The following is a 19,287-nucleotide window of genomic DNA, read 5'->3' on the forward strand; positions in this document are numbered from 1 at the left end:
TTTCTAACGCGCCCACTGGTTCCACAGTAATGGTGATTTTAAAAGTAGGGAAGTAATTTTACTTTATAAAATTTATAAAGCAGAGTTACAGCAAGTTAAAGCATATAATAATAATTACCAAGTACTTTATGTCAGATTTTCGCTAAGTTTGGCAGAATAAATCTTTATAAAACAACTTATTATAGTTAAATCTATCTTTTCATTTATACTTTGGTTGCTCTGCTACTGCCCACCATGAAAGCTGGACCGCCCACTAGTGGGCGGTAGGGACCAGGTTGACTACCACTGCTCTAGAGGTAAATGCCACTCTCAGGACTCCAGGAAGGGAGGAAGAATTAAAATCAGTGTAGGATATGCAAATATTATCTCTTATTAAGAGGGAAAGAAAGTTCTTCGATAACCCCTATTCTTTCAAAGCCTGACTTTTCCTTTTTAAAATGGCGTTGCCAATACTAAGTTTTACAGTTCTTTGGCACCTTACCACAATCATTATATTAACTTTTTTAGGAAAACCATACGAATTTTATAATTAATGATATTTAAGTCTTACTGAACATTATCTTAGTCAAAATCAGCGACCAACTGGTGGGTAAACAGGTGTTGTTGTTTTTTTGGGGTTGCCTGCTTAAATTGAGGCAGAGCCATGTGTGTAGTGTATGGAAGGTTCTAGGCGTTTGCCCTCAGGGCAGCAGATTGCAAACTGAAAACTGCCTGCCCTGGTGGGGAGGAGCGATTGTTTGCTATTATTTGCAAGATGATTCCCCCCCACCCCCCCAGCCTGTTCTGGCTGGAGAGTTGAGATATCTATCTATCAGATCTCGATCTCTCTCTCTCTCTCTCTCTAGAGAGTGCTGAGGAGCTTGGGGGCCCTGAGATTTCTGCACAGCCTTTTTGGGGAGTGCTGAGACTGCTAAGGTCCTGGGATGAGAGAAAGAGAGGTGGTCTTCCCACAGTTTGCTCATCCGTTGTTGTGAGAGTTTAATAATTGGATTGGTCCACCATTTTCTGGCTCCACAATTCTTTCACCATCTGCCCTAATCCAATGTGAACCTGCATCTGGCAGGCCTCAATGGCGGCGGTCACTCGCTTTACACCAAGAACGAGTTACCACCGGTGAGAAATGTGGAGGGGAACCCAAAACACCACAGGTTGCGGCACCTCCCGTTTTCTTTTTTGTCCGCTGTCTCCCCTCCTGATTGGCCAGCATTAAGGCCCGGTCCGCAGTTGGAAGCACACAGTAGGCGGTCCCTCCCCGGAGTTTTAAAGACAACGCAAGGGCGCAGCCTTTATTCCCCGCCCCGTAAGCCGCTGCAGTGAAGGTCTCGCGGGATCTGGAGACGGTCTTCCCGGTTTAAACCTGACCCTCCCGGTCTCCATTCCTGCACGCCGGGAGTCTGAGGGTCGCTGCGGACACCTAGAGCCCCGCACCCGAGCCCCCAGCGGTGAGTGCGGAGTCCCGGTGAGAGGCCCCGAGCCTGCCCGCTTCGCTGCCGGGCGGGGGCTCCGCGTCGGTTTCCGGGGAAACTCTGAGGCCCCCCGCCCGTGTACCCCCCGCCATCGGGCGTTGGACCCCCCCTGCCGCGGGGTTTTCTGTCTCGGTCCCGAGGGGGCAGCCCCTCCACCCCCCGCGCTCTTTAAAGTCCCGGGAGACGGACGCGAGCGCTGGAGACGGACAGTGTGCGCCTCCCCCCCCCCCCCCCCCCCGGCTCTCTCACCCGTAGAGCCCGGACTGCCCCCTCCCCCGCTTGGGGACCCGCGGACCCCCTCCTGAGACCCCACCCCATTTAATAAGAGGCCCGGGTCCAGGAAGAGCACACTCTCCATGGGGTAGGGATTCGGGGCGAGGACGCGGGGTCCCCAGAAGAGCCCCCGGCCCCACGCGGGGAGGGCTGTGTGGGAGCGGCGACAGCGAAGGGGCCCCGGGGACGCGCCGAGCGGGGCTGGGAGGGGTCAGGGGACGGAGAGAGACTCGGGAGGGGAGGAGAGGTCAGCGAGGGGCCATGAAGAGGAGACGGCAACGTGGAGGTGCGGGGGGGGGGGGGGGTACGGGACCGCGACGGGGAGAGTGACAGTAACCGGGGAGAGGAGCGCGAGGGGAAAAAAGGGGAGAAACCCCGAGGAGAGGGAGGGGCCCGAGAGAAGGGCGCAGGGGGGGGGGGCTGGGGAGCAGAAGTGGGGGCGCAGGACGGGGCACTTCAGAAGGAGGGAGTGGCCCAGAGGAGGAGAGCTGGGGGGCGAGTAGGGACAGAAAGGGGGGGGGTTAGGGATGAGGGAGCCGAAGGACAAACAGCTCTGATTCAGCTTGCAGCGGCGGGGTGGGGGTACAAGAAGATAAACAAGGGAAACAATTGGGACAGGGCCCTGTGTGGGGAGGAAGGAGAAAGATGCTGACAGGCACCCATAGTGATGGGAACAATCACAGATATTGTGGAGATAAAGCATCTGAAGATAGATTTCAAGAGTTTCTCGGAACAAGTGTTGAGACTGAAATAGAGAAAAGGGGAGAAAGAGCAGGGAAGACGGAGAAACACAGGTAAGGATGAAGGTGCAGAGAGGCAGGGAATAAACACAGACCCATACACAGAAGTACATAGTAGCAGGAAGATGGGGAAACCGGACCTGCTGAATGGTGAACTGACAGGATGTGCATGATTAAGTTGTGATATACTGGGCCTGTGGCTTTATAATCTATTTAATGGTTGTTGAATTGTTTTATATGAAAAGAATTGAAAGAGAATTTCAAATTTTAAGTTTATAGAGCTTGTGAATTCTATAATCATTTGCTTGCACTTCCAGCCCTTGTTCACTCCCAGGTGTGAGATTGTATTCTGTAGGTCAGCTTCTCGTCTCCTGGGATGGCAAGACGAAGGGGATCTGGAACAAGAAATGACTGTGTACTTGTGATGCTTTTTTGAGAAATACTCAAGAATTGTGGTTTTTTTCCCCAATAGATTTACCTTTTTCATTCGACATTTCACATTGAATTCCTTTTCTGAAAAACTTATTGGGATAAATCTTAGGTTGTTGAATATCTGCTTTCCTGTAAATAGTTATTAACTTCTGAAACAAGCATTGATGATATCTTATAACCAGCATCTACTATTCTTTATTTTATTTATTTATTTTTTACTAAGTGAGAGGGGAGGCAAACACAGACTCCTACCAGAACCCCAACAAGGATCCACCATGCAAAACCCCTGCAGTGATGTTCAGTTGCTTGGCACCTGAACTTTCTTAGCACCTGAGGCCATGCCATTGAGCCATCCTCAGCACTCCCAGCCAACTTGCTCAAACTTTTTGAGCCATGGATGTAGGAAGGGAAGAGAGAGAGAGAGAAGGGGGAGTAGTGAAGAAGCAGGTGGTCGCTTCTCCTGTGTGCACTGACCGGGAATCGAACCCGGGACTTCTGCACACTGTATTGATGCTCTATCACTGAGCCTACTGGCCAGGGCCAATATTCTTTGCTCAATATGAAGCAGATTCAACTTCTTAAAACTTTGACCATAGAAATTATTATTATTACTATTATTATTATTATTTGTGTGCCAGAGAAAGAGTCAGAGAGAGGGACAGATAGGAACAGACAGGAAGGTAAAGAGATGAGAAGCATCAATTTTTCGTTGTGGTACCTTAGATGTTCATTGATTGCTACAGCAGGGTGAACAACTCCTTGCTCAAGCCAGTGACCATAAGGTCTTGTCTATGATACCACGCTCAAATTGGTAACCCCATGCTCAAACCGGCGACCTCAGGTTTTTGAACCTGGGTCCTCTGCATCCCAATCTGATGCTTTCTCCACTGTGCCACTGCTTGGTCAGGAAACCAGAGAAATCATTGCATTAAAAATGATTCCACTTGACAGTGCAGTGGCCCGGTGGATAGAGCGACTGCCTGGGACTCTGAGGACCCAGGTTCAAAACAACAATGTTGCTGGCTTGAGTGTGGGTTCCCCAGCTGGAGCTTAGGATCATAGACATAACCTCATGGTCACTGGTTTGAGCCCAAAGGTCGCTGGCTTGGCCGAAAGCTTCCTTGCCTCCCCCACTTCAAGGTACATATGAAAACTTAAATGGTGAACAACTTAGGTGCCACAAGAAAGAATTAATGCTCCTCATCTCTTTTCCTTACTCTTTGTGTCCCTTCCTCTCTCCGTCTCTCTGTTGCAAAAAAAAAAAAAAGATTCCATATAATTTTTCTTTAAATATATTGTCTTTTACATTCTAAGCCCTGCATCCTTTGTACTGTCTTGTCATATTTTTTTTTTTTTCATTTTTCTGAAGCTGGAAACGGGGAGAGACAGTCAGACAGACTCCCGCATGCGCCTGACCGGGATCCACCCGGCACGCCCACCAGAGGTGATGCTCTGCCCATCCTGGGCGTCGCCATGTTGCGACCAGAGCCACTCTAGCGCCTGAGGCAGAGGCCACAGAGCCATCCCCAGCGCCCGGGCCATCTTTGCTCCAATGGAGCCTTGGCTGCGGGAGGGGAAGAGAGAGACAGAGAGGAAAGTGCGGCGGAGGGGTGGAGAAGCAAATGGGCGCTTCTCCTGTGTGCCCTGGCCGGGAATCGAACCCGGGTCCTCCGCACGCTAGGTCGACGCTCTACCGCTGAGCCAACCGGCCAGGGCTGTCTTGTCATATTTGAAACATCCATTGGTACATAGTAAGCTATTCTCACAAAAATTAGGTGATAATTTATCGCTTCATACTCATTTTGAAATATCCCCTAATCTTTTTTAATATTTATCTATTTTTTAAAGATTTTATTTATTCATTTTAGAGAGAGGAGACAGAGAGAGAGAGAAGGGGGAGGGAGGAGCAGAAGGCATCAACTCCCATATGTGCCTTGAGCAGGGAAGCCTGGGGTTTCGAACCAGCGACCTCAGTGTTCCAGGTCAAGGCTTTTAACCCACTGCACCACTGCAGGTCAGGCATATCTCCTAATCTTTGTGAGCAGTCTATATTAGGCTATTTCAGTGTGCAGTTGGTAAGGATGTCTATGATCTTAACAGGTAGAACTTTGTGTCGTGAGTTTGTCTAATGTCCAGCAGCTTTTTTTGTTCTTCAGTATGATTTGTTGAATTAGTGACTGTGACACCAAGAAGCTGTTATCCTCAACACCCTCTTGTCCATTCTGAAAACACTGAAGGACCTGAAAGTTTGTTCTTACAGAGCCTGTTTATTCATTGTTCAAGTTGATGCACATATTTTTTATAGCTAACTTTTTTCCTATGTTTTCAGCCTCAAAATCTCTGTTCACTATTTTTTGTTTTTAAAATAATTCCTGTAATTTCCTGGAAAAAAAGGAATTGTGACCAGGGAACAGGTCTTTCTAGAAGTTCTAGTCCCAAGCTCTCACAGTATCCAGAAGTGTGAGCTGTGCAGGGTCCACTACCCTTTAGCCAGTGCTGCTGAAAACAGCTCTGAGGGAGCAATGCAGGCACCACAGGGACCTAGATAAAGATGCCATGTCCTGGGCCCCACTGCAGACCTGCAGAACCACAGCTTAGCGTGGGGTCCTCGTCTTCACGGGTCCTGCATGCTTATTTATGCTAAACTGTTTCCACTTATTTTGGATTAGATCGCTTGAGGAATTTGAAGGAAGGACATTGTCTGAGCCCTCTCCCACAGACTTGGGAGAGCTGCTCTGGGTGGAGCATCACTGTTGTTTTTTTTTTTTGTTTGTTTTTCTTCTTTGTATTTTTCTGAAGCTGGAAACGGGGAGAGACAGTCAGACAGACTCCCGCATGCGCCCGACCGGGATCCACCCGGCACGCCCACCAGGGGTGACGCTCTGCCCACCAGGGGACATCGCTCTGCCGTGACCAGAGCCACTCCAGCGCCTGGGGCAGAGGCTAAGGAGCCATCCCCAGCGCCCGGGCCATCTTTTGCTCCAATGGAGCCTTGGCTGCGGGAGGGGAAGAGAGAGACAGAGAGGAAGGAGGGGAGGGGGTGGAGAAGCAAATGGGCGCTTCTCCTATGTGCCCTGGCCGGGAATCGAACCCAGGTCCCCCGCACACCAGGCCGATGCTCTACCGCTGAGCCAACCGGCCAGGGCCCATCACTGTTGTTTTAATGAGCTGCTCCAAGTGATTCTAAGGGGAGCCCAGGAATTAGCAGGAAAGTTCCTGAATATACTTGATTTTTAGAAGAGAAAGTTTATTTAAAAGTCACAAAGTAGAAGTGGATTCAGGGAGAAAGTTTCAGAGGCAAAAGAGGAGCCCTCAGGAGAGCAGCGCCCGTTCTCATTGCTGAGGGAATGTGTGGACATCTGAGGGAGGACAGACAGGTGAAGACAGGAAAATAATACAGTGTGGTCTCCCTGCAGGAGCACTTGTGGCTGACTCCAGTGAGGAAGGACAGGAGAGTGTGGCCTTCTCAGCATTTCCAGATCCTTCTGTCTGTGACTGAGGTGGAAGTAGATAAAGGGGCTGTGTGGACACCTGTGGTGGCACATTCTCAAAATGCAGACTTGACTCCTCAACATACTGTCACCTGAAAAAACAAGCAGGACCAGGACAGAATGGCTGCTTCTCAGGTAAGCGATGTGTCCTGCTCAGAAGCTGTGCTTGCTTTTCCTCCTAACTTCAGTGGATTTAGGACCTGAAACCTCTAATTCTCTACTTCTGAAGTTCGTCCTACTGAGGCAATTTCTTATTTTATTGTCAACGTCAGCAGCTTGTATACCTTTCTTTGTTCCAGAGGCTTTTGTGCACTGTCCATCCAAGCTTTCTGAGGGCCTGAACAGTTCCCACTTTGAATTTGTCAGTTTCAGTTACCTGCTACATTCCTTTATGACAGATCAACCTGTGTGGGCACCTGTGTCCAACATCCCTATGGGGATGAGTCAGAGGCTCAGCTGTCAGTGAAAAAGGGAAAGTAGGCATTAGGTTCATGTGGCTAAAGGATCAGATTGTGGGTCAGAATTAAGGAAATGCACCTTCTATGGGTCAAGGCATGTGTGAAAGAACATTCAGCCTGACCAGGTGGTAGCGCAGTGGATAGAGTGTCGGACTGGGATGCGGAGGACCCAGGTTTGAGACCCCAAGGTCACGAGCTTGAGTGCGGGCTCATCTGGTTTGAGCAAAAAGCTCACCAGCTTGGACCCTAGGTCGCTGGCTCGAGCAAGGGGTTACTCGGTCTGCTGAAGGCCTGTGGTCAAGGCACATGTGAGAAAGCAATCAATAAACAACTAAGGTATTGCAACAAAAAACTGATGATTGATGCTTCTCATTTCTCTCCGTTCCTGTCTGTCTGTCCCTATCTATTCCTCTCTCTGACTCTCTTCGTCTCTGTAAAAAAAACAAAAACAAAAATCATTCAATGAACAACTAAAAGGCCACAACTGGGAGTTGATGCTTCTGTTTTCTCTCAGGCTAGTTTGTGTGTCCCTGTCTATTTCTCACACAGAAAAAAAAATATATTGCTGGGTGAAAATGATTTTCCTGGGTTATTTTCTTCTTGGACAAAACCACTTCTGTGTTTTCATGTTAGATGACGTTATTAAGTAGGACCGTGGATGTTATAGGTAATATGTCCTTTTTTTCAGAAACGATTAAACTTCAGGGATGTGGCCGTAGATTTCTCTCAGGAGGAGTGGGAATGCCTGGACCCAGCTCAGCGGAAACTGTACATGGATGTGATGTTGGAGAACTACAGGAACCTGGTCTCCCTGGGTGAGGATGACTTCCTTCCTGAGTTTATTCTCCACCTTAAGGGTTTTGTTTTTCTAAATAAGGGAAACATCATGTGGAAGCTTCTGCCTTTCAGGGTAGATTTCAGAGTTCTTTCCTCACCAAGCAAATATGGGAGTTTGCTGGTATAGAAACAAAGGCATCATGATGTACATTAATCAGAATTCAATGTTTGAAAACTTACATGTTGTCTAGAATAATTAAGGGCTATTAGAAAACAGTATTTTGGAAAGTTACTTTCTAGAACATTATAACATTGTACCATATCTTCTCACCTGAGCACAAAATGAATTAGAAATTGGAGAATCTATTTCAAAACTCATGTTCCCTTTTTAAATAAGTATGTCTTGCTTTCTGTAAGTCAGTCCTGGCCCTCTTTTTGGAGCAAATGTAGGAGCAGTGGGATGTGAAGGAAAAAGAAAATGACCTTCCAGCCAGGTAGGTGGGATGAGGAGGCAGGTGACACAGGTGAGAGATCTAAAGGTCATGGAGGAGGACAGACCTTACAGCAGGGGTCCCCAAACTTTTTACACAGGGGGCCAGTTCACTGTCCCTCAGAACGTTGGAGGGCCGGACTATAAAAAAAACTATGAACAAATCCCTATGCACACTGCACATATCTTATTTCAAAGTAAAAAAACAAAACGGGAACAAATACAATATTTAAAATAAAAAACAAGTAAATTTAAATCAAGAAACTGACCAGTATTTCAATGGGAACTATGGGCCTGCTTTTGGCTAATGAGATGGTCAATGTGCTCCTTTCATTGACCACCAATGAAAGAGGTGCCCCTTCCGGAAGTGCGGTGGGGGCCGGATAAATGGCCTCAGGGGGCCGCATGTGGCCCTCGGGCCGTAGTTTGGGGACCCCTGCCTTACAGTGTGGTTGGGAAGCTGCTGCAGTGGGAAGGGCTGTGAGAGGCCCAGGTGTATCCCTGTTATAGAGGAACAGCTGGTCTCCAACACGTCCCGTGCTCCTGCGTCCTCTAAGGACTCTGCTTTTGCTCCAGTGACCTCCGTCATCACATTAGCGGTAGTCCTCCCCTTGGACTGTGAGGGCTGCTGTGGTCTGGCTCCTTTTCCGTTGCTTTGGGGACCTGGAAAAACCTGTGCAAGTAGCTGAGGAATTGTATGATAAGCTGTTTATTCTCATTTGGAGTTTTTGAAGGAGGTGGTTGAGATCCTGAAACTGGGTGCAGAAATCTCAGGAACCCTGGGGACAGATGTCATGGTTTTAGGTTTGTCATTTCTAATCCTGTGGAGGTTTCCCTTGAGACCCTACAGAGAGTAGACTCAGTGGTTTCATCACAGCACCTGGCACCTCCGCAAAGTACGAAAATCTAATTCTTCTTTTTTTATTTAAAAATGTTCTTTTGCTTAGTATAAACTATCATTAAAAACTTTTGTAGTGTTCCCGGCAATTTTGCTCAGTGGAAGAGCATCAGCTTGGCCGTGTTGATGTTCATTCTGGGTTTGATACCATTCAGGGTATACAGGGGAAGGAACCATCTGATTCTGCGCCCTCCCCTTCCTCCGTCTTTCTTTCTCTCTCCCTTTGCCTCCTGTAGCCACGACTTACTTTGTTTCAGTGTGTTGTCCCTGGGTGCTGAGTATGGCTCTGTGGTGTCTCTACCTCAGGCACTAAAATTAGTTCACTTTGGGCGCATGGCCGCTGACGGGGGTTTTCAGGTGTGTTTCATCAGTGCATGAGTCTTTCTCTCCCCTCTTCTCACCTCAAAATGAAGAAAATAAAACAATTCCAGCCTGTATTTCTTAATTGTCTACATTAGAGTAATTTCATGTCTCTATGTATCTCAGAGTCCTTCAGTAAGTTACTGCCATAGGCGACCTTAGGTTATTGTCCAGCAGGTGGGAAAGTGCCCACTGTTACCTAATTTTATCATCACTGTCATTCTGCACTTGTGCAGTTGAGAGCTGCTTGGGACATTGTCCTTTTCTGTTTCCACTTTCTGATGAGATCTTGCTCATATTTGTGCTTTTGCATTCACAAGTGCTGGCACAACGTGCAGGACGTTTTGCTTTGGTAAGAGGTGGGATACAGCATTATTGGGCAATTTATATTTAAGAAGTGGCTTTGTTCCTTAATTCAAGTTTACTGCAGGGAAAAACAATGAGGTTTTTCATTTGCCTTCTCAGCATGTTTTTTTTTATCATGGGATACTTAATCTGAAATGTTTATAAAGTTCAGTCTTTCCATATTTTACAACTTTTGAATTGTTTATTTAGAAACAAATATATATTTTTAAGTGGATTATCTACACATAAGAGTAGCTAAAATACATTGAAACATAAAAAATTTCTCCTGTCATTTAAATGTCTTTATTACAGTTATACTTGAGTATTATTTTTGAATGATTTGAATGCATTGTCTGAGAAATTTTTCTGCTCTATAATGTCATGATGCAAACTTTTTGCTGTTTGAGGGTACACAGTTATAAATTATAGTTATATAAAAGGATTTTTTATTGCTGGAACTTTTTTTTTTTCTATTTTTCTGAAGTGAGAGGCTGGGAGGCAGTGAGACGGACCCCTGTGTGTGCTCAACCTGGATCCACCCGGCAAGCCCACTAGGATGCGATGCTCTGCCCATCTGAGGCTTTGCTCTAATGGAGACTTGGATGCAGGAGGGGAAGAGAGAGAGAGAGAGAGAGAGGAAGGAGAGGGGGGAAGGGTAAAGAAGCAGATGGGCACTTTTCCTGTGTGCCCTGGTTGGGAATCGAACCTGGGACGTCCACATGCTGGGCCGATGTTCTACCACGGGAACATAGTCCTAGTTCTGGCCAGGCTGTCACTGGAACTTTTAAGTAATTTTCAAAATTCTGGAGATAAATTTTCTGTTATTAGTTTGCATTTTTTATTCAATATTAATTTGAACTAGTTTCAGATGTACAGGATAGTGGTTAGGATAATGGTTAGGCCTTATATACTGTACAAAATCTAAAAGTATTCCCTGTGATATTTCCAGGACCCAACATAGTTATTACAGTATTAAATACTATATTTCCTGCCTGACCTGTGGTGGCGCAGTGGATTAAGTGTCGACCTGGAAACGCTGAGGTTGCCAGTTCAAGGCCCTGGAGCTGCCTGGTCAAGGCACATATGGGAGTTGTTTCCTGCTCCTCCCCTCTTCTCTCTCTCTCTCTCCTCTCTAAAATAAATAAATAATATTTTAAAAAATTAAAAAAAAAAAAAAAATAAATACTATATTTCCTATGCTGCCTTTTACATTCCTGTACCATCCTTTAATTACCAGTGTGTTTTTGTCAATTGCTTTATTTTTTTGACCCAGTCTTTAAACTCCCCGCTCTCTGGCCGCTATCATTCTGTTCACTGTACCTGTGAGTCTGTTTGTGGTTGTTGGTGCATTTATATTGGTCTTTAGATTCCACATATAACTGACATCATATGGTACATGTGTTTCTCTGCCAGTTTTATTTCACTTAGCACAATACCTTCTATGTGTGTCCATGCTTTTGCAAATGCTAAGGTTTCATCATTTTTTATCATCTATTTATTTCTTCATGTTTATATTCACATTCTTGATATTTTTTTCTTTGTTTTAAGATGACCCTTTTGTTTTGTTTTAAGATGACACTGTACCTTATTTTGTTTACTTTACCAAGAGTGATAGCAAAGGAGAGAGATGACAAGCATCAACTCATTGTAGAGTCACTTAAGTTGTTTACTGACTGCTTCTCATATGTGCTTTGACTGAGGGGCTCCAGCTGAGACAGTGACCCCTTGCTCAAGCCAGTGACTTTGGACTCAAGCTAGTTACCATGGAATCATGATCCCATGCTTGAGCCCACGACCTTGATACTACTATTTTTCTTCCTTTGTAGTGAGAGGATGTTGGGCAAATCAATATATTTCAAGTGTGAAACGAGAGTTAGGTGTGCTCACTTGTATTTTGCATTGGTGCAGGGCATTGCCTTTTGTGTAGTTTGTGGGATGGCTGTGGGTGCTTGCCCTCAAGGCAACCAATTGCAAATTGCAAGTTGCCTTTCTGCTTGGGGAGGGACCATTGTTTGAGATTGTTTTCTGGAAAAGGGATTTTTTCCCCCACAGCCTGTTTTGACAGAAAGTAGAGAGAAAGAGAGAGAGAGGAGAGAGAGATCTAGATGACGTACTGAGGGCCTTGGGAGCCCCGCTGAGGCTGTTGGCCTGTGATGTCGGTGAGTCTGGAGGTGGGCGGGGCTTGGGAACACTGTTTGAGAGAAGCGGTCTGTTTGCTCGTTTTCTGTTATTAGGCTTTAATAAACAGAATGGTCTACCATTTTCTGGCTCCATAGTTTCTTTACCATCTGCCTGGATCCAGTGAGAATATGCATGCCCATGGTGAGGGCCACTGTCCCTACAGATAGAGAGAGGGACAGTCAGGAAGGGAGAGAGATGAAAAATGTCAACTCGTAATTGCGGCACCCTAGTTCATTGATTGCTTTCTCATCTGTGCCTTGACAGGGAGCTCCATCTGAGCCACTGACTCCTTGCTCAAGCCAGTGACCTTGGATTCATGCCAGTGACCATTTAATGGGGACCATAGACATGCCCACACTCTTAAGCCAGTGACCTCCTAGTCAAACTGGTGTACTTGCACTCTAGCTAGCAGCATTGGGGTTTTGAACCTGGATCATCAGCATCTCAGGCTGAAACTCTATTCATTGTGCCACCACCTGGTCAGCCTTGGTGACCTTGGTCTTAAACTTTTGAGCCTGTGCTCAAACCAAATGAGCTGGTGCTCAGGCTACAGACCTCAGGGATTGTGACCTGGTACCTCAGCATCCCAGGTTGACACTGTCCACTGCACCACCACTGGTCATGCTGTTTCTGGTTTTGCTGTGTCTTTGGTGCTGCAGTCTCTGATTGTTCGAACAACTGCTCCTTTTTTTTAAAATACTCTTTACAGTGCATTCACCATGTTCTGCCATGCCTTTGTCACTTTTGTGTCATGCAAAACAGTCTTTTTGGAAGAAGCAAAACAGCTGTTCATGGAACATACATTGGCCTTATTTCTGTGCTTCTTGATAAAAAACTGGTAATTGGAATTTTTTTATCATAGCACTATTTTGTGCTTAGCTGTTTCAACAGATATTGTTTGTAATGGAAGTAAGTTTTCATTCCTCTCTGATGTGATTGATCTTTTTTCATTGTTTCCATTCTTGGTCTTGCTTTGAACTCTTAATGCCTTTGGAGTACTTAAAATGTAATTTTGTCAATAACTGTTGGGTTGTCCATTTTAACTGAACATTAATTTTGTATCTTTCAGCTATGCCCTCTGAAGACAATGAGACCTTGTTACGAAAGACGGGAATAGAAGATTTCTTCTCTAAAATAATACTGGTAAGATATGGAAGGTGTGGTTTTCATAATGTACACTTAATCAAAGCCTTGGAATTTTAGGAAGAGTGATGAGAAAAACGGATGTTCATATGTACAGCACTAACCTGGGGAAATTATTTTTTGTTGTTATTTATTTGGAAAGAAATGGAGAGAGAGAGACTGACAGAAACATTTATCTTTTCTTATATGTGCCCTGACCAGGAATTGAGCCTGTGACCTTTGTATACTGGGATGACAGTAAAACCAATGGTGGGTTTTGGCCATGGTGGGACAGTTGTTATTTTTAATATTTGAAATGTTTATATAACTGCCTGTTAACCACTCAGGTGGTTAAGAGTGTCATACTGAAACAACAAGTTTGTGGATTTCATTCCTGGTCAAGACACAAAGGAAAAGCAGCCAGTAAGTGAGCAACAGGTTTTAACAACTAAGGAATGCTTCCCTTTCTTCTTTCTCTCTCCCCGCTTCTCTCTGTCTCTCTGAAAATGAAGAAGAAATTAAGCCCAGCCTGGAGAAGTCGGTTGTTTGGAGAGTCATTCCGAAGCACAGATGTTGCTGGTTCAATTCTCTGGTCAAGGCTCATACAGGAGCAGATCGATGTTCCTGTCTGTCTCCCTGCCTCTCTCAAAAAAGAAAAAGAAGAGGTGGAGAGAGAAAGAAACATTGATCTGCTGCAGTATATGCTTTGACCGGAAATCAAATCAGCAACCTCTGTGCTCTGGGGTGATACTCTAACCAACTGAGCTATCTAGCCAGGGCATAAAAATTCTCTGCTTCTCCACTCCTTTCCTGTCTATCTCTTTCTCTCTATGTCTCTCTCTTCCCCTTTCATAACCAAGACGGAATTGGTTGACTGAGTAGGCCTAGGGCGCTAAGGATGCCTCTATGGCTTCTTGTCCAGATGCTAAAAAAATGGCTTCATTGCTTAGCAATGCAGCACTGGTCCCAGATGGACAGAGCATTGCATCTTGGTGGGCTTACCAGGTGGATCCTGGTCAGGGAGCATGTGGAAATCTGTCCCTCTACCTCCCATCTTCTCACTAAAATAAAAAAATAAAATAAAAAAATGAAAATAAAAAACTATTTTTTACTATTACATATTTCTGAAAAGGAAATCTGGGAAAGCTAAAACTTCTGTAATCTGTGGAATAAATAATTATATGATTGGTTTTAAATGTATGGTGAGATTGAACTTTCAATGATTTCTGACATTTACAAATTGCACATGTAAAACTTAATATCAATTTAGCAATGTCTTTAACAAAGAATCCTTATTCTTCTACCAAGAAGTAATGTTCTTTTTCATTTCAATGTTGGAAATGTTCATAAACTATGGAGCAAATTTTATACAGACAAAATGGGTTAATATGTATCATAGAGTAGTTATTTGAGAATAAGTGTACATGTTAAATGAAACTATACCTCTCACTAAAGATCTTTCTATTTTTAATGATTACCAGAGTACACATAATGGAGACAGAAGTTATCAATGCAATCAACATTGGAAAAACTTTAAACAAGAATCAGTTTGTAATCAAAATGAGAAAACTTCATTTCCAGAGAACCATTATGAACACGGAAAACTGTTTGATCACATGTCACATTCTAATATTCATCAGGTTATTCATGTAGAGATAACAAACAAACAAAATAAAAGTGTCAAATCTTTTAAGCAATCTTCAGATCATACTGAAGATAAGAATATTCATACTGAGGAGGTAGCTTACACTTATAATTTATGTACCAAAGCTTTCAGTGAAATATTGAATGTAAATAGACTAAAGAAAGTCCATAGTGACAGAAAACTTTATGAATATGAAGAATGTGGTAAAACATTTAATTGGCATTCATATCTTTCTTTACATGAGAAAAATATTCACACTGCAGTGAGACCTCACAAATGCAGTGAATGTGGTAAATCCTTTAGGTGGAACTCACAGCTTACTATACATCAAAGAATTCACACAGGAGAGAAACCATACAAATGTAGAGAATGTGGCAAAGCCTTTAGGCAATCCTCAGCTCTTACTGTACATCAAAGAAGTCACACGGGAGAGAAACCATACAAATGTAGAGAATGTGGCAAAAACTTTAGCCATTCTTCAACTCTTACTAACCATAAGAGAATTCATACTGGAGAGAGGTCTCATAAATGTTTAGAATGTGGCAAAACCTTTAGGTGGAATTCACAGCTTACTGTACATCAAAGAATTCACACGGGAGAGAAACCATATAAATGTAGAGAATGTGGTAAAGCTTTTAGCCAGTCCTCAACTCTTGCTAACCATCAGCGAATTCATACTGGAGAGAGGTTTCATAAATGTTTAGAATGTGGCAAAGCTTTTATGTGGATGTCACAGTTTACTATACATCAAAGAATTCACACAGGAGAGGAACCATATAAATGTAGAGAATGTGGCAAAGCCTTTAAGGATTCTTCAGCTCTTACTATACATCAAAGAACTCACACAGGAGAGAAACCATACAAATGTAGAGAATGTGGCAAAGCCTTTAGCCATTCTTCAACTCTTACCAGGCATCAGAAAATTCATACCGGAGAGAGGACTCATAAATGTTTAGAATGTGGAAAAACCTTTATCTGGAATTTACAGCTTACTATACATCAAAGAATTCACACGGGAGAGAAACCATACAAATGCAGACAATGTGGCAAAGCCTTTAACCATTCCTCAGCTCTTACTATACATCAAAGAATTCACACAGGAGACAAACCATACAAATGTAGGGAATGTGGCAAAGCCTTTAGAAGTTCATCAAGTCTTACTAAACATCAGAGAGTTCACACTGGAGAGAAACCCTATCAATGTAGAGAATGTGGCACAGCCTTTAATTGCTCCTCACACCTTACTCGACATCAGAAGACTCATTCTGGAGAGAAGCCTTACAAACGAAGAGAATGTGGCAAACCCTTTGGCCAGTCCTGAAATATCACTCATCATCAGAAACATCTTACTGGACAGAAATCCTACATTTGTAGGTAGTGTATTAAGATTTTTGCTTAGCAGGAAAATCTTAGTAAACATTCAATAATTCATTATCAAGAAAAGCCTTACAGATACGGAGGTTGTGGCAAAGACTGAAATGACTGTTTTCACATTCCTAAACGAGAATACATACCAGAGAGGCACCTTGCAAATGTAAAGTATGTGGCAAAGCCTTTTATCTGTGCTGAAAACTTGCTGAACATTGCAGAATTCATGGAGAGGAACAGTAAGAATGTCAGTAATTTGGCAAAACATTTAACCTTTGTTAAAACCTCTGAGCATCAGAGAATTAAGCCTTAATGCAGTTTATGTTCCAAAGTCTTTGTCCTGATTATATCTTATTCAACATTCAATAAGACTGGATAGAGGAGAACACATGAAGAACATGGGAAAGCTTGACACAATATGCAAACCTTACTGCACCCCTGTGAGCAACAGAATTGCTCCCACCTCAGGGCTGTCACCATGTTTCACCCTTACCTATGTTCTTTGTGTAACTTACCAAATCCTTGCTTTTTTTGGTTTATTTTTGACAATCTAATGTTAATTTGAGGACGCTGAGGAGTCTGCAGATGGATCCTATTAAAGGCTTGTGCTCTGGGTCCTGCTTCTCTCTTTGGGCATTCTGCCGAGGCCTCCACGGGTAGACTCAGGCAGGCTATGCTGTTCCTCCAGGGCTTGTGAGTCATCCGTGTGTCTGTTTTATCTGCCTTGTGGTCTCTTCTGTAACTGCTGCTCACCCTCCAGTATCACAGTGCTCTGCTTCACAAATTCTAGTAATTAAAACTAATCCACTCTAGTATAATTACGAAGTTCTTTTTAACTTTTGAGCCCATGTCTATTATTTCATGTATCTTTTTTCTAAGTCAACATAAACATACTTACATGGTTTGATATACAAAAATGCATTACATACATTAGTAACCTGAAGATGTAATACAGGAGTAAGAGGACAAATAAAGAAGTGTGTGTGCATGTCTTCATAAGGGTAGGGAAATAATGCATCAACATAGGTAATTCAACAAAGCTGGTAAGTTACTTGCCAAGTAGAAATCTCACCAATTTCTAATGTGAATGGTTTTTGTACATTGCATTTCTGTACAATTTTTTCTCCAAACTTAGGACTCTTGGTTGTAGAAACTCACTGTGCAGTTATCTCTTTTACTTTAACAAAAAACCTACTATAGTTTTTTCTTTTTTCTATGGTCATGGAATTTTACACGACCTGCTTAGAGATTTTAAGAACGGCTTCTTTAGAATGCAGTTGCATAGAGAAGTCAACTGGAAAATGCAGGTAATTTCACAGAGATTACACGAAGTTTCATCTTTAGTATATTTCTATTTTCCGTTAAAGAATAACAGCATTATATCCAGGTTTTTAAATTATTCTCGGCCCTGCTTGTTGCCTCAGTGGTAGAATGTTGGCCCTGCATGTGAATGTCCTGGGTTTGATTATGAGTCAGGACAGAAAGAAGTGCCCGTCTGCTTCTTTACCTCTCTGCCTCTTGTTTCTCTCATTCTCTCTTCCTGCAGCCATGGCTCAATTAGAGTGAGTTGGCCCCCAGTGCTGAGGCTGACTCTGGTCTCCACTTCAGTTGGTAAAAAATGGCTGTGATGGCAAGGGAGCAAGGGCCTCCATCGGGCAGAGCATCAACCCCTAGTGGTTTATCAGTTGGATCCCAGTCAGGACACCTGCTGGAGTCTGTCTCTGCCTCCACTCCTCTCACTAAGTTAAAAATTTCTCACTTTTTGTTAGTGATGTCATCCAAGTCAGTGCCTTGTCTCTGCCAACGTTTTTACCTTAATACTAGGTTATGTCCTGTCACTTGTTCTTCTGACATTGCATGAAGTGAGCACACAGGACAGTGCTGTCACTCCTAATAGATGCTTCATAAAGAAACCTGAACCCCAGTAGCAGGCTGTGGGACGAGGTGGGACATGACGAACACCCAAGATGCTGAGTTTGATGCTGCATGTGGATTGCAGGCACCTGTGCCCATGCTGCACAACTGGCTGAACTCGGGGAAAATGAAGTTTGTTTTATCTGTTCCTGTATAGCTCGGTTGGTTGGAGCGTCGTTCCAAAGCCAAGAGTTTGCAGGTTTGATGCCTGGTCAGGGCACATGCAGTAACAGATTAATGTACCTGACTCTCTCTAGCACTCTAAGATGAATAAAAAAATTATTTTTAAATTTTGTTTTCCGTTTTTTGTTTTATTCTCAGCTACAGACATCACAGCTATTTCCTTTGAAGTTCTATTGCAACAGCATCGCACTATTTTCCCTTTCCCTCTTCAGCCATCCAGACCTTTGGGGTTTTATTTGTAATTTGCAATCTTTCTACATGAACATTTAACGTATTTCCCATAATATGTGGCCCCCAACTCTTGTTTTGATGCATTCACCTGTTTTTTTTTTTAACGTGAACATGGATTTTTGTTAAATAACGGAATGGCATTTGTATTTTGTAATGACAGAATGCTATTTGAAAATGGAAATTATCTTCCTGGTATCAATTTGCATTATAGTTATAAAATTTTCAATGTTTCATTATTGCCTTCTGCATTACTTAAGTGTATTGAGGACAAGTTTAACAGGATTGATTCTCAGTTATAAATGTAGCCAACTGTTGATCATTCTTTCTAACGGAATCTGGAGATCATGGCAGTTTTGGGGTTTAAACATTTTCCCTTTCTCACGAAGAAAGTGAGTTATGAAGCATCATGTAATTGCATCACTTTAGTTTTTTATTGATTGCTTCTCACATGTGCCTTAACCCAAGGGGCTGCAGGTGAGCCAGTAACCTCTTTAGGCAGTAACCTTGGGATTGTGTCTATGATCCTGCGCTTCAGCCAGCAACCATGAGGTTTCAGATTAGGGACTTCAGTGTCCCCAGTTCCTGCACTATCCACTTGGCTAGCACTAGTCTAGTGAAACATTATCTTTAGTGTTTGGATGCAAAGTTCTCTATGTTCACTGCATGGCCAAAGGTATGTCCATAGGCACTTGTGTCTTGAGTGTATTTTGAGTGATCCATCACCACAAGTAGGAATTCCAGATGGAAAGATGCCATGGACCAGTGCAGCTAGTAGTTGTCCAGGTCCTGAGTGAGAATGGTGTGGAATGAAGAAATAGACTCAGAAAAAGGATGGGATTGGGAGGACTCTGCAATGCCAATAGCTTGCAAGAGCAAGTCTCCACCCCCAAAGTGCTTTATTTATAGGGCAGAG

At 43.7% G+C, this 19,287-nt stretch overlaps 2 protein-coding genes across 3 annotated transcripts in view; both read left to right on the forward strand.

Annotated features, from left to right (window-relative positions):
* LOC136331947 (zinc finger protein 420-like) overlaps positions 1-17,299 on the forward strand; it is a 335,310-nt gene extending 318,011 nt beyond the window's left edge. Inside the window, 1 exon segment of the mRNA XM_066271122.1 lies at positions 14,876-17,299. Coding sequence (XP_066127219.1) covers positions 14,876-16,155 — 1,280 coding nt within the window. The 3' untranslated portion in view covers positions 16,156-17,299.
* LOC136331943 (zinc finger protein 519-like) lies at positions 1,321-18,535 on the forward strand. Of its 2 annotated transcripts, XR_010730566.1 has the most exons (6): positions 1,321-1,442; positions 6,328-6,537; positions 7,549-7,675; positions 12,981-13,054; positions 17,293-17,353; positions 17,871-17,985. XR_010730566.1 is itself a non-coding variant. In XM_066271119.1 (5 exons), the coding sequence occupies exons 2-5, from the start codon at positions 6,523-6,525 to the stop codon at positions 18,411-18,413; spliced, it is 348 nt and encodes a 115-aa protein (XP_066127216.1). In that variant the 5' UTR covers positions 1,321-1,442; positions 6,328-6,522; the 3' UTR covers positions 18,414-18,535. The 2 variants fall into 2 exon arrangements, 1 of the variants encoding a protein (XP_066127216.1); XM_066271119.1 differs by lacking the exons at positions 17,293-17,353; positions 17,871-17,985 and adding an exon at positions 18,282-18,535.
* The last annotated feature ends 752 nt before the right edge of the window (positions 18,536-19,287 follow it).

This window comes from Saccopteryx bilineata, chromosome 3, assembly GCF_036850765.1.
Source record: "Saccopteryx bilineata isolate mSacBil1 chromosome 3, mSacBil1_pri_phased_curated, whole genome shotgun sequence".
NCBI lineage: Eukaryota > Metazoa > Chordata > Mammalia > Chiroptera > Emballonuridae > Saccopteryx > Saccopteryx bilineata.

Bases quoted from the DNA above. Each gene is read 5' to 3' on its own strand.
- LOC136331943 (XM_066271119.1), top strand. The intron at 7,676-12,980 runs GTGAGGATGACT...TGTATCTTTCAG, and splicing joins CAGGAACCTGGTCTCCCTGG to CTATGCCCTCTGAAGACAAT. The intron at 13,055-18,281 runs GTAAGATATGGA...TTTTATTCTCAG, and splicing joins TCTTCTCTAAAATAATACTG to CTACAGACATCACAGCTATT.